We start from the raw sequence: 14859 nt of genomic DNA on the forward strand, positions 1-14859 counted from the left end.
AAAATTAAGAGTATCCAAATTCAAAAATGAGGAATATTAAAAATGAAAAATTTTAAATATACGAAATTATTAATATTCCCAATTTTTAACTCCAACTACAATTCTCACAACAAAACTAAAAAATACACGTGACAAACTTACCACCCCGACAGCTTCCAGCGCGAACAGCGTCGTACCGAAATAGAGCGAGAAATTTCTCAGTGTACCGAACATTTCTCTCTCGCTAGGCGACGGTAGATCGTCAAACATATAAACTAAAATCATCGCCAGTCCAACGAACGTGATCGCGTTCGCCAAGGTAGAAAACGGCGCCAGCAACTTCAGATTTCTAACGTAATTGATCAAAATCAACGGTAGCAATAAAATCAGCATGTGCGTTTTAACGTCCAACGGTTCCCAATACTGATCGGCCACCTGTGTTCACCAACAGAATAAGAAAAAGAAGAAACAGAAATTAATATCAATGAACAATATCCAATCGATGAATTTTTAAAAAATTTTTTTCATCTCTTTTCTTTTAATTGTCATTTTATACAGGTTCATTGGTTTATTCGTTGGTTGGGTCGATCGTTCTTTTTTTTTTTTTCTTCTACAAGAAGAGGAAAACGGTTCGTAAGATTTTTTCTGCATGATTTCTCTTTTCTCTCTTTTTTCGCACCAGCTATTTACCTGCTTGATATTCGACGCTACAAATACGATATAAACGCAGCATATTCCCAATTGATACACAATCATGAACCCGTCTACGAGTCCTCTGCAAATATAATAGCAACTTTCATGTTACAGCTGAAAGAGGTAGGCGAGAGATGGTCGCTGTTAGGTGAGGTGATATACTTTGTGGGTGCTTTGTGTGATCTGTGATGAACTGCTTGTCAATTTTTCGTGAATTAGAATTAAAAGATAGTAGAAGATTAGAGAGACGTGGAGTATCTTTTCAAATTCGAATTAGACTATTTATATTTTGAAAATAAAATATTAACATCTTGCTGCAGTAACTCTTCGTTAGTATTATCAATCTTCTGTGATATTTCAGTTATTAATTCAAGTGATACTAAAAATCTCCATAGAATAGTGTAAAAGACACTCTCAATTTTAATAAGCACATTTTCATTCAATTCGATATTCAAAATTACCCCAAAATGTACGTATCTAGGGAGATAGAGCGAGGAGTAAGTAGAATCAGTCAGTTATGATCAGACACCGAGTACTTTGCAATACTCATTAACACATCAACGCTCGGTGTTCTTTTTTTGACAACACTTTCATTTTTAATTCATTGTTAAACTGTAAATTACAAATTTATTTTATCACACTGTTAAACATTAAGTATAAAAAAAAATAATTTCGGCATTAATGAATTAAGAAACCTCCGTTAATCCTTCTAACCCTTTTGAAAGCCTAAAATTTCATCGTTTAAGCGTTCCCTTATACTCTAACTCACACTCGACAGAGCTACATCTTTAAAATTAATTAAAAATTAATAAAATTTCTACCGTGCATTAATACGACTGAAACATTTTTCCACCTCTAACCGTTTTAATAATACAGCTAATAATACCATTTAATTTAGCTTTATCACAACACAAAGTTAATATAGTCTACCCGATCGGAATACTGTCCTCGAAAAATTCGCCGGAATTTAAGTTCAACGTTACTGTAGCGAGAGAGAAAGAAAATAAGATAGAGTTAAAGCGAAGGGAAGAGAGATACGATGCCTGTTGGTGGATGTATGAGTCAGAATGTGAGTGTTAAGTATGTAGAGGCGTGCAATGAGTCGTACTTACGGTGCGTAGGGCGCGAACCATCGGACACAACCGGGCCCTTCCTGGAGAGCGTATTTCATGCTCTGCGGATAACTCAGTATAGGAACTCTTAACCGTTTACACAGTCTATACTGAGCTCTCACTAGTACGTGCAAGCAGTAAGTGCACAACATCCCTATGATTACTGTGGCGATAACACCGGTAATTAGCCCACTGTTGCAGAAGGCGTTTGGCATCGCGAGAATCCCTGTGCCAAGACTTCCTTTCAGCAAATGTATCAAAGTCTCCGCGTTTCTGAAAATTCCAAACGTGTCGTGATCTTGTTCGATTTATTTGAAATTTTGCTGGAAAAAGTTGAGTTTTTAGAGAGTGGAATAAATTGGAAAATATTGGAACTTGATTTTTTCTTATTTTTCAGGATTTCGTAAATTTTGAAATTTTCGAGTTTAGAAGAATATTTTCTTTTGGATTTTCGTGTTTGATAGTGGGTTAGATTACAATTTGACTTTTTTTTCTTTCTCAGGAAGATTTTATCAATTCGGAAATTTTGGAGTTTCGAAGAATATTTCTTTTTCGATTTTGGTATTTCATTATATTGGAATTTGATATCTTTTTCTAAAAAGGATTTCAGAAATTTGGAAATTTTGGAGTTTCGAAGAATATTTCTTTTTGGATTTCGGTATTCGATAATACGTTAGACTGGAATTTGATTTTTCTCTTTCTCAAGAGGATTTCACAAATTTAGAAATTTTGGAGTTTCGAAGAATATTTCTTTTTGGATTTCGGTATTTGATAACACGTTAGATTGGAATTTAATTTTTCTTCCATAGAAGGATTTCATTTTGGAAATTTTGGAATTTCGAAGAATAGTTTCTTTTGGATTTTGGTATTTGATAGTAGGTCACAATTAGAAGCGTATATGGTTAATTAGATACATGTATTAATTTGGAAGAAGGTTTCTTCATTAATGGAAATATCGATTAGGGATTATTGGAGTACTTACGAAGTTGGATTCGGCCTATTTCGATGTTTATGGGGGTCGTAGTCTTCTACGTTTGTAGTCGGCGATATTGGGACTTCCGATGCATTTAGACCACTTCCGGCGATTTCATTATTAACTCTGCAACCGTATCAATTTGCAAATGTAATCGTCGTCCCCTAGCCTTTATTTGTCGAATTTCGAAGCATCGTTTCTTTTCTACCTTTTCAACTACACATCAATAATACACGCACAGAATTGCAACATTTTCTCAATGAAAATACAATTCTGTAAAATAACTAAAGAAACGTTAATAAACACTAAATTTAACGTTACAATTGTTTTTCATTCATTTCCACGAGAAAATTCTATTCGAAGTCAATTCAGCCTTGAAAGTTTGGCAAAAATGTTTGCGAAAATTTCACTGAATTTCGATATAAACGATATCCTTCGGCTGAAGAAATTCTTAAGTAGAATAAGACGTACTTGTACGGACTCTCCGAGCCGATCAGCTGCATATTTATCGTCTCCTCCTTTGCGTTCTCCATTTCGTCTTCCGTCGATCAATCTTTCCTGCCACTTCTGTAGTTTCTCAACAAGAAAGGTAACTGATGAATTCGATTTGTCGACAAAGGAACCCCCCTGGAAAATATCCAAACGTTTTATCACACGTTCAATTAATCAACGAAAATCTATTCGACCTCTAACCCTCCAATAATAATTTATAATTCCGTATTCGTAACTCTTTATTCGTCAATTACTCTGTATTACAGTGATCTAGAATCTCCAAATTGATCGCTGCAAAAATCTAATCGGTCTCTGTTCCCAAAACCGTGATTTACATCACTGTCTCAATTTTTCATTCACAAATCTACAATTCTCAATTAACGAATAAAATTTGAGATTCGATCGCTACTTTGGAATCATCGTTTAGAATACTATACTCCAAATTTGTTACCCCTCAATTACAATAATCTTCCAAACCGCGATTAACATCGCTATCTCAAAAATTTTTTATTCCCCAATCTACAATCCCCAAAATTTTATTCACAAATCTACAATTCTCAATTAACGAATGAAATTTGAGATTCGGTCGCTACTTTAGAATCGTCGTTTAGAATACTATACTCCCAATTTTTGATTCCCCAATTACTCTATGGTATTGCAATAATTTACAATCCCAAAATTGATTACTCCATATATTCAATTAACGAATGAAATTTAAACTCTGTCTCTATTCTCGAACAATGATTTATAATACTGTACTCGAAATTTTTTACTCCTCAATTACTCGATACTATTGCAATAATCTACAATCTCCAAATTACCCCATATATTGCATTAACGAATGAAATTTAAACTCGATCTCTATTCTCGAATCACGATCTACAGCGTCGCAGATCCAAGAACGTCCACAATCTCATCTACGATTCATTCAAGCGAACTAAGATCCATAGGAAAATTCCACAGTTGCCGAGTATCGTTACAGAAATAAATTCTTCGTCCTGAACCCCTCGCACCCCCTCGAACCTCTCGTTCCATATATTGCATTAACGAATGAAATTTAAACTCGATCTCTATTCTCGAATCACGATCTACAGCGTCGCACATCCAAGAACGTCCACAATCTCATCTACGATTCATTCAAGCGAACTAAGATCCATAGGAAAATTCCACAGTTACCGAGTATCGTTACAGAAATAAATTCTTCGTCCTGAACCCCTCGCACCCCCTCGAACCTCTCGTTTATGTCAATTATATCACAGAGATATAGTAGACGAGAAAGCCGAAGGAGAACCCCATGAGAAATACGCAGGGTCAGGATCCTGTTCGCGGAAGATCACGATTTTAAACACGTCAGGATCATAGTGTCGACCCAGATCTGGCTTATCAGTCTTCCTAATCAATTGGCGGATATAGAGCAAACCGAAGACGGGATAAAAATGGCGATTCATCATTGCGAATCTGTTCGGCTAGCGAGCAACGACGCGCGTAGCTTTAGCACATTCTTTCGCCAACTGATTGCTCTTAATTATTGCATTGAGGTCAAACGTGTAGTTAACTTACTGAAGGTTATATAGCACGCAAGCAAGCAACCAAGCTTGCGTTCTCACTTCTACGTAGATCAATTGACCCACGTTCGTTTCATCGTCTCCCTTCGAAACCGTACCGAAAGGTTTCCACGCGATCGTTCGAAATCTTCCGCGCGGTCATCGCTTAGAATTAATGCAATCGGGATGAACAACTCGTTTTCGTTGCCCTTTGATCGGAGAACTTTCTGGGGAAAGTTACAGACTTCGCTTTTCGGAGGTTAGAATCTTTTCCATAGTGTCGCTGGGAAATTGGAAGGAAAACGTTTCGTCTTCCTTTGCGCATATTTCGAAGGAGATTTTGGGGAAAATTTAAGACTCCCTTTTCGGAGGTTAGAATCTTTTCCATAGTGTCGCTGGGAAACTGGAAGGAAAATATTTGATCTTCCTTTGCGTATATTTTGGAGGAGAATTGAGTCGAAGCTTTGGTCGGAGGAGATTTTAGGGAAAATTACAGACTTCGCTTTTTGGCGATTAGAATCTTTTCCATAGTGTCGCTGGGAAATTGGAAGGAAAATGTTTCATCTTCCTTTGCGTATATTTTGAAGATTTGAGTTGGAGCTTTGATCTGAAGAGATTTTGGGGAAAATTTAAGACTCCCTTTTGGGAGGTTCAAATCTTTTCCATAGTGTCACTTCGAAATTGGAAGAAAAATATTTGATCTCCCTTTGCGTATATTTTGGAGGAAAATTGAGTCGAAGCTTTGATATAAGGATTTCTGAGGAAAGCATCAGAGTCCCTTTTGGAAAATTAGAATTTTGTGTCATTGGAGAATTTAAAGGGAAGTTAAGAGGTCATATAGAAATTTTTGTGTTACGGGAAAAAATTTAACATTCCTTTGCATATATTTTCTGTGAGATTTGAGTCGAAGCTTTGATCTAAAGAGATTCTCTGAAAAGTGTCAGACTCCCTTTTTGAAACTTAGAATTTGTCATGGGAGAATTTGAAAGGATATGTTAAAATATTAAATCATAGAAAAATAATTGAAGAGTCGTTAAAGAGAAGGATCTATAGACGGAATTTGAATTTTTCAGAGAATCTTCTTTCGTCCACATAATGGTAACGCGCACTGATTCTCCGACACGCGAAAACATTCAGAAATAAGGAAATCATTATCTAATTAGCATATGAAGCGTAGAGAACAGAGGCTAGAATGCTTGAACTGGTGCACGATTTCCCTTTGATTGAATAATGATCATTCGTGGTGAGACGATCGTATGATAAAATCCTCGTGAACCAATGTACCAACTGTTGCGTACGTAAAACCCAGGAATCATTCCTAAATACATACAAAATACGAAAAATGTATCAAAAAATTCTTAAGTAGAAACTGAAGAACACTTTCCTAACACAGTCACACGGAAAATATATGGAAAGTAATCCAATGGCAAACACAATTCATACGAAATTCGCTGAAAAACTTCAAACTTTTAATTTTCTTTCTGGAAAAACAAAATAATGAAGAAAGAAATTCACGAAATTATGTAAAATACCAAAATTAATCCTGTGGTGAACTCAATTCCTGCAAAATCACTGAAACTTTGAACTTAAAATTTAGTTTTTACAAAAATCACCCAAATTTCGAAATTCATTTCTACGAAAATATAATAACGAAGGAAAAAAGTCACAAAATTAAATAAAATACCAAAATTAGTCCTGCGTTGAACAGAATTCCTGCAAAATCACTGAAATTTCGAACTTAAAATTTAGTTTCTACAGAAATTTAAAAAAAATCACAAATATCGAAATTCATTTCCAGAAAAATGTAATTAAAAAAAAATGAGATAGACGAAGGATTATAGGAATGCACGGATGCAAGAAGAGGCTCGCGAGACGTCGGACGAAGTTGAAATGGACGTCGCGACGCACGGATCCTTGACATAGCCTCGTCTCGCGCGACAAGTTAAATTCGGCGCTCCACTTATCTATGTCAATGGTGCTTATTATCGTGTACAAAGCGGCATTCTGACCGTTGTAACAGCCACCGGCCGGCTGGTTAACAATTTCATTTGGTCATTGACATTGTGTTCTCGCTATTAATACGCTGCCCGCGCGAACGTTCACACCGAAAAAGTTCGCGAACTGTAATGACCCTGTATTGTCTCGCGTTGACAATCTTCTTGACAGGCTTCGTGATGGACAGAAGAAAGAGAGAAAGAGAGTATGTGTGTGAAAAATTGAATATCGATATATTGGAACTTTCCTGTCGGATGAAAATTTAAACGAGGAACTTGAGAATCTATTAATCAAATTTTAATTATTTAGAATAAATTTCTGTCCAAGTGAAATACTCTTCAGGGAAAACTGGTGAAAATTGTGAAGTTAATTTTTGTTAAATTAAATTTGTCCGAGTTGAATCTATTATTATCGAAAATTGTGGAGTAATTAAAATAGAAATAGTGCTCCTTATTTTAGTATATTTGAAATAAGAAATTCTCATTATTTACCATAAATTTCTTTAAAAATGAAATATACCTTGGCGAAAAATCTTGCAAAGGGAAATGTGTCGAATCTATTATTATCGAAAATTGCGAAATAATGAAGATAGGAATAGCGCTCCTTATTTTAATATATTTCAAACGAGAAATTTTAAAAATGAAATATAGCTCGACAAAAAAATCTTGAAAATTAAAGTGAGATCAAATTCGATTAAAAATGAAGAAAAATTTGACCGCAAATATATTCCCTCGAATAAACGACAATTCGTCGAAGAGAATGGATATAAAAATTGGACCGAATACGGTTGGTTCGATTAAAACGACATCTCATTTTGGACAAATCCATAGATTTCGATTAGCAGATTAGCTCAATCGATGCTAATTGATTTCGTCCGGCGGAGGACGAGGTTGGCCGATGGAAACGGACGAAGTAACGCGAGCCCAGAATCCGAAAGCAGAGTCACGAAGAAAACAATTAGGTTAAAATCGTAGCTGAACGATTAAGTTACGCAATCAGAAGCCGGACGACTAAGCGGCGCTCGTGGAACGTCTGGCAAGTTCAAGCTTATCAACGTTGCTGTCGCCACACGTGAACCCGTATCACTCGATTAAGATCGGCGAAACGATCGTAAAAAACAAACGTTTCAGTAATTCGAAGGATATCCTTGCGCCAATTGACGGACGATTTGTTGTCGTGATCGTTGCACGATCGTAGGAAATTGCGGCAAGTATTTATTGGGTCGTGTAACATGAAACGTCGAATTGAAATGTCACGTTTGATTTTAATTGCCGCTTAAATATCAACCCTTAAATTTTCGAAGTACAGTAACTTGGGAATTGTGTGGAAAGATCCTGGAACTTTTCACATCTCTGGGAGAAAATTTTCATAAGCGGAAAATATGAAATTTTTGGGGAGAGTGAAGAGAAAATTACTTAGTTACAGTATTCTGAGTTTAAGTTAACGTGAAAATCCTTAGATTTTTCACACTTTGGCAAATTGTCACAAGTGGAAAGCGCTAAATTTTTGAGAAGAAAAGAAAATTACTTAATTACAGTATTCTGAATTTAAATTGACATGAAAAATCTTAGAACTTTTCACATCTCTGGGAGAAAATTTTCATAAGAGGAAAATATGAAATTTTTGGGGAGAGTGAAGAGAAAATTACTTAGTTACAGTATTCTGAGTTTAAGTTAACGTGAAAATCCTTAGATTTTTCACACTTTGGCAAATTGTCACAAGTGGAAAGCGCTAAATTTTTGAGAAGAAAAGAAAATTACTTAATTACAGTATTCTGAATTTAAATTGACATGAAAAATCTTAGAACTTTTCACATCTCTGGGAGAAAATTTTCATAAGAGGAAAATATGAAATTTTTGGGGAGAGTGAAGAGAAAATTACTTAGTTACAGTATTCTGAATCTAAGTTAACGTGGAAAATCTCAGAATTTTTCATATCTCTGGGAAAAAATTGTCATAAGTGGAAAGTGCGAAATTTTTGGGAAAAGTGAAGAGAAAATTACTTAGTTACAGTATTCTGAGTCTAAGTTAACGTGAAAATTCTTAGATTTTCCACACCTTTGGAAATTGTCACAAGTGGAAAATATGAAATTTTTGGGAAGAGTGGAAAGAAAATTTCCGTTTAGAGAATTGCTTAATTTCAGAATTATGAAACTCACTTGAAGCATTATAGTTCAACTTCAAACATTTCTTCTTATAGTAAATCTACGAATTACAAAAAATATTCCAGCAATGAAACGAAAATTGAAAATTTTTTTATTTCCGACACTTTTCTCCAAAGATTGAGACACATCCCATATGAATACTCAAACAAAACTGATAGTATTTTACTATCAACAAGTAAATAAGTTAATACCCACTACTAAAAAATAACAAATAATAAATTCTTGAAAAAACAATTCAGTCACGAAAGGGTTAAACAAAGTGTCTAGAATTCCACAAATCTTCTAATTTCCATATCCCAACTTTTACATATGATACAAAATTGAAAAACCTCATTTTTTCTCAGATCTTAGCTAGAGTAATTAAAGAGGGCAGTTTATTTAATAAAAATGTCAGGTGACATACTGATAGCATAAATAAACGAGGGAATTTTTGGGCATAGAGAGAAAATGGCGTCACCTTTGGCTACTTGAACGACGCCCTCACGTCGAATGCAGCTCGACGCGGCTTAAGTATAGTAATCGATCTCCTAATTCTTACTTCCTCAGAGTGCATTAGGGGAACACGTCAAACGGCTCGTCAACGCACAGCCCCGAAACAATGTCATATATATTTACGCGTCCGCTAATTTTACACCACGAGAATCTTCTGCCACCTGATTAAATAAAGCGCCTAGGTGCACTCAGAGATTCCTCAATCCCGGAAAATTTCCAATTTTTCGTCCAGAAATTTTTTCTTCAAATTTTCTCAAATTTTAATTGGATCAATCTTTCGATTTCGAATTATTTCTCTGATATTACACGGATTAATTGAATTCAAATTTAAAGGCTGTCTTGCAGATGAGATTCTTTTAGATTTGACTTGAGGAACTGAAATTTTCCAATGCTTCGTCAAATTTAAGTCGATCGACGGTTCGATTAATTCTTTTTCTGAATTGAAGCATGAGTAAATTGAAATGAATTTTTTTTTAGGGGTGTTTTAATGGAATTGCAAGGTCAATTTATCGAACTGCGAACCTCAAATGCGATGAAAATACTTTGAGAAGGTTGAAGTGGAACGAGTCAAGGAACTTTAAGTGGAACATAAATATTTGAGACTAATTTTCATTTTCTACTACTTCCAGTCATTTTTTAAGTATAATTAGTAATTTTCTTCCTTAGAGATTCACCTGAATCTAACTTAGAATAGACACGAAATTTTAGGAAAAGTTTCACTAAATTTTCAATTAACAAAGATTTGCATAAACTATCCAAACTCTCCATTCTACAGATTCGCATTCGACTCAATTTTCTCCCAAACAATGAATCGACGAATGAGAGAAAATCAGTGAAAATGCAATTTCGAGAGGAATCCAAGGGATACTTCTCGTTTCTTCGTCGAATGACCTGTATTTTTCATTGTTTCATTGGAAATGTAGCGAAGTAAGCATTATTAAGATCGATGAGGGGACAGTTATGCAATAGTTGAACAGCTTGTCCATTTCAATTGGCATGACATCATATCGACCACCGATTATCCCTCTTTGAATCACGATTTTACGTTTTCAACATTTCAATATTGTTTTTGGTATACAGGGTGCTTAAAAAAATATTAACACTTTCCTCTTCTTTGCGAAAACAGAATATAACGACGAACAAGTGGAAACTTTAGGTGAAGTATTGCGTTATCGTTTTTATTTCTGTAAAAAAAAGTTACTTGCACATAAGTGTCAAAATTTTTCTGAAACACTTTGCACTGATAAAGTTGAATTGGATTAAATTCACCTGAAAATTTCACAGTAAAAATGTCCAATCTTTCGATAATTCATGTGCAATATTGAATTTGACAACGCGTCGTAAAGAATTGGACGAACAGTAAGAATCATTAGGAAATACAGAGTTGCAGCCTTAACTCGATACAAGTTCATATATTTCACCAATCAATTACCGTTTATAACGTTTTTATTAGGGTGCTAACACTACTCCAGATTGGATTTAACAGCATCGAATCTCTCTCTCTTATTCTTGACGTACAATGCGTAAGTACCTATCACCAATCACTGGTAATATCATCGCGAGTAACATACAGAAAGAGAAAATACTCCGAGTAGAGTAACAATACTCTGAATTCTCAAATTTGTCGTTCCGAGTCACAATTTTTCGAAAAATTTCAAACCCAAAGAAACCGAGAAAAACTGACAGAAATATTGAACAGATTTCAGACTAAACGAAACACTTCTGGCTGGATTTTCGCAGGAATTTTGAAGAAACTTTAAACCCAACTCTTGGAACGTTACACGATCCACGTTTCTGCATGAGCCGTAAGAGAGGAGAGAGAAAGAATAGATCGAGAAGAGGCAAATTAAGAAACAGACTGAAGAAGGAACAGGTTCGTTAAAGATCGGAGGCTGAGAGGTGGTGAAGAAGGGTGGACAATGACGGAGTCTAGACTTACCAGATTAAACACATCCGCAGCGAGGGAAACCGAAAATCCGCTCGTGCCCGTCAGACGGAACGCGATCTCTGTTGGCCAAGGGAACCTCCTAACGCTAATGTGGCCGCGGCAGAGGATGTCTAGCGACTGGGCCGCGTTAAACAGTGGAATATTTCAATTTCCAACGAGACAACCCGCGAGTGGACTCCTCTCTTCGTCACGTGATGCAAGTTAGAAACTAGGCCTCCGGTACGATTACGGGGAGCAAACGGGATTTAGAAGCGCGTCGGGACGCGGCACGTCCAACAGTCCGTCGTCTGCGACGGCTGCGAGAGTTTGGACACGAAGGTGTTGAAAGATATTTTCAAGATTTCGAGTCGATTCGTGATTGATTTTGAGAGTTACGAGGAGAGAATTTGGTGCTCGGAGAGGCTGGACAGAAAGGTTTTGGACTCTGCAAATTGGACTTTTGGATCGTGGATTTAGGACTGTGGTGGTTGGACTCTGGTATACGGATTTTGGACCCTTGGACTCTGAACGTTCTTGTGGAATAGAAAGTTCGAACCTTTGGAAAATGGACCTTGGCTTTTGGGAATATAAACTTTGGACTTTTCAGTATGGATTTGGGACACTGGACTTTGGATTCTAAGCCTTGGACTCCTGACACTCTGTACGTTGAACTCTGAACTTTGAATGCTGAAGATTGAACTTTTAGTGATTCTTAGAATTTTTAGAAAATTTGGACTCCTGAGAATTTGAGACTTCGGACCTCCGGATTTTTGATAGCTCTGGAATCTTTGGATTTTTGGATGCCTGGAAACTTAGAACTGTGGTCTTTGGATATGTGGACCTTTGTATCTTAGAAAATTCTGAACTTTAGATCCCAATCTTCGAACTCTAAATAATAAATTTTTAACAAAGAAAGTTTGCAAATAATTCGCAAGTATTCATATTTCCATTAACATTTCCGATATCTCCTTTCAGTTTTCAATTTCTGGCATCATCGCAAAAAAGCATCTACTCTCTTCCACTCGATTTTCAGGGATGCCTATAAAAGAAGAGCAAACACAACGATTTGGCCAGGAGAATCATATAAATACATATTACCGTGAAGTTTGAAAAGGGAGCGTATCGATTGACCCAGAAAGGGAATCGCGATCGTGTGAACGTAGAGTACAAACTAGAAAAGGTCGTCATTTACCAAGGTTAACCACCACGTAAGACCACCTATCTCCACTAAAAATACAGTATTCCCATTTTTTTAACCCTAAACATGCAAATTTCTCACCTAAAAATACCAAATCCTGATAACTCCTAGTAACAGCTCTTATAAAAATCTTGCCACAAACTTTGAACTTTTGGACTCCAAAATTTGGACCCCCGAAATATGGATTTTGGACCCTGGACTTTGGACTCTAAACTTTGGACTCTGTGGTTGGACTTTTGACATATAGATTTTGGACTTTTGGACTTTTGGACTCTGAACTTTGGATCCCCATAAACATTAAAATGAAAAATACAACAAATTTTCCGCAGGTGCAATTATCCCAGGAAATCACATATGAGAAAAACGGCGTTGCAACGTGCAATTGGCCTTATCAATGGATTCGCTGATAAGCGAAAGGAGGTTCCTACCCCGATACGCGCGAACTTGTCAGCGACGCGGTTACTCGCACGGACAGGCGATAAAGAAATCAGGCGCAGCACGGTGCACGAGCTGTTTAAAAGGGAATATATCGATCGCATACGAGGTATACACCGCGGGTGGAGCATTACTCGGTCACTCGACCCGCCACGATTCCCCCTGGATTATTAATCGCGGTTCGATCACTTTAATTTAACACAATTTCATCGGAAATCCAGAATATTTCAGAGCTTCGTGTTTCTCGCGATTTTTTGACCTAATTAACATTAACGAAAGCAGACGGATGAGAGATTACGATGTTGAAGATTTTGACACGTCGATTCAACGCAACTCCAGCGGAAACCAGGATACTTGCAAGCTTCGAGCTTCTCACGATTATTTAATACAATTAATTTTTACGAAATTAGGCGAATGAGTAAAGAATTTAGGGGTGATTTTGAGAAAAGAATTAAAAATTTTGAAACACTGATGGTTGAAATACTCTGAAAATTGCACTCAAAACTTCCTCACAATTAAAGCACAAAAATTCGTTCTTTACTCTAGCCTTTTCCACTGCAACGACTTCTCGACAACATCCGGCACTAGCCCCTCAAAGAACAAAGAGAAAAACGACCTCACAATTATTCATCCAGAAGAAACAACCTCGAGAATACACTTACCGACTTTGAAGAAAAATAGTCGTTAGAAAATTATTAAGATACTGAAAATGAAACGATTCAGTCTGGAATCTCGTATATTTTGATAACTCGATAAAAATTACACGAACTTTAAGTTATCACGAGAAAAACTCAGAATTGTTCAACACTCAACTAATCACTGAAACAATGAATTTGCGAATAATTATAAATTCTAACGAATCGTGTAGTACTCGCTGTAAGAACGTAATACTCGTCAACTATACACGTATATAATCCAGGACGTGAGAATTCAGAGGTAGCCTAAAGTGCGCCAGTTCTGGACAATCGAAAGCCCTCCTATAGCTCCACGTTACATAACCGACCACACCAGAACATCACTCTTGAAACTCAAAAAAAAAAAAATGAAAGAAATCCACCTAAACGTCGATTCGAACGAAATTTCAATTTCAATCACTTATATTCTGTCACAATTTTTCATCTTCGAATTTGACGTGTCACAAAACTGATTCACTGTCTCCAGATGGAAATTAGGAATCGAACCATCTTTGTTCCAGTTTTGAGTACGAACGCACAGTGGAAAATGTTCTTTTCTGGAATTTTTTGTAAACTTACGTTCAGGGAGAGTGTTTCTGAGTGAAAAGGCAGGGTTAGCCTCGTGTTAAGACACCGTGGAGGAACACGAGAACGCGTGTGCTTGCGGCACACACACGAACGAGCCTTTTGTTAACATGGAGTCGCGGGGACACGTGCGACGAGCAACTGTTCCGCACCGGGGCTACTTCGAGGTATGCGGGGGCAGCCACCCCGATAGCGATCCATACGCTGGCCCGTCGCGAGAACGACATCTCATGGCGTCTGCGTCGAAACCCACCGTGAACTTTCACCGACGCCTATAGCCCTGGTCGATTTTTACTGTTCAAGGTCTGCGTTCGTTGTGACACGGTTCCAAACCATTTGCATAGTTCTAATTTCATCGGGAGTGAAGGCAATAGCGAAGGACTGATGGAGAGGGTGTAGTGTGGAATTTGAGAATTGGGGAATTACCAATTTTGGAAATTTGAGGAATCCCGGAATTTGGACATGGGAGAATTTGAGAGTTCTGGACCATGAAAATTTGGGAACTCAGGAGTTCCCGAATTTGGAAATTTGGGAACTCGGGAGTTCCCTGACTTTGAAAATTTGAGAGTTCGGGAATCCCCGGCTTTGGAAACATT

At 36.9% G+C, this 14859-nt stretch overlaps 1 protein-coding gene across 1 annotated transcript in view; it reads right to left on the minus strand.

Annotated features, from left to right (window-relative positions):
• Window positions 1–11489, minus strand: part of LOC108570691 (proton-coupled amino acid transporter-like protein CG1139) — a 16411-nt gene extending 4922 nt beyond the window's left edge. The window contains exons 1-6 of the mRNA XM_017932584.1: window positions 11384–11489; window positions 3229–3384; window positions 2767–2883; window positions 1785–2057; window positions 670–754; window positions 142–414 (exon numbers count right to left, since the gene is read on the minus strand). Of these exons, the coding sequence (XP_017788073.1) occupies window positions 142–414; window positions 670–754; window positions 1785–2057; window positions 2767–2883; window positions 3229–3290 (810 nt within the window). The 5' untranslated portion in view covers window positions 3291–3384; window positions 11384–11489. The remainder of the gene's footprint in view (window positions 1–141; window positions 415–669; window positions 755–1784; window positions 2058–2766; window positions 2884–3228; window positions 3385–11383) is intronic.
• Window positions 11490–14859: the final 3370 nt, after the last annotated feature.

This window comes from Habropoda laboriosa, unplaced genomic scaffold, assembly GCF_001263275.1.
Source record: "Habropoda laboriosa isolate 0110345459 unplaced genomic scaffold, ASM126327v1 scaffold87, whole genome shotgun sequence".
NCBI classification, from domain to species: Eukaryota; Metazoa; Arthropoda; class Insecta; order Hymenoptera; family Apidae; genus Habropoda; species Habropoda laboriosa.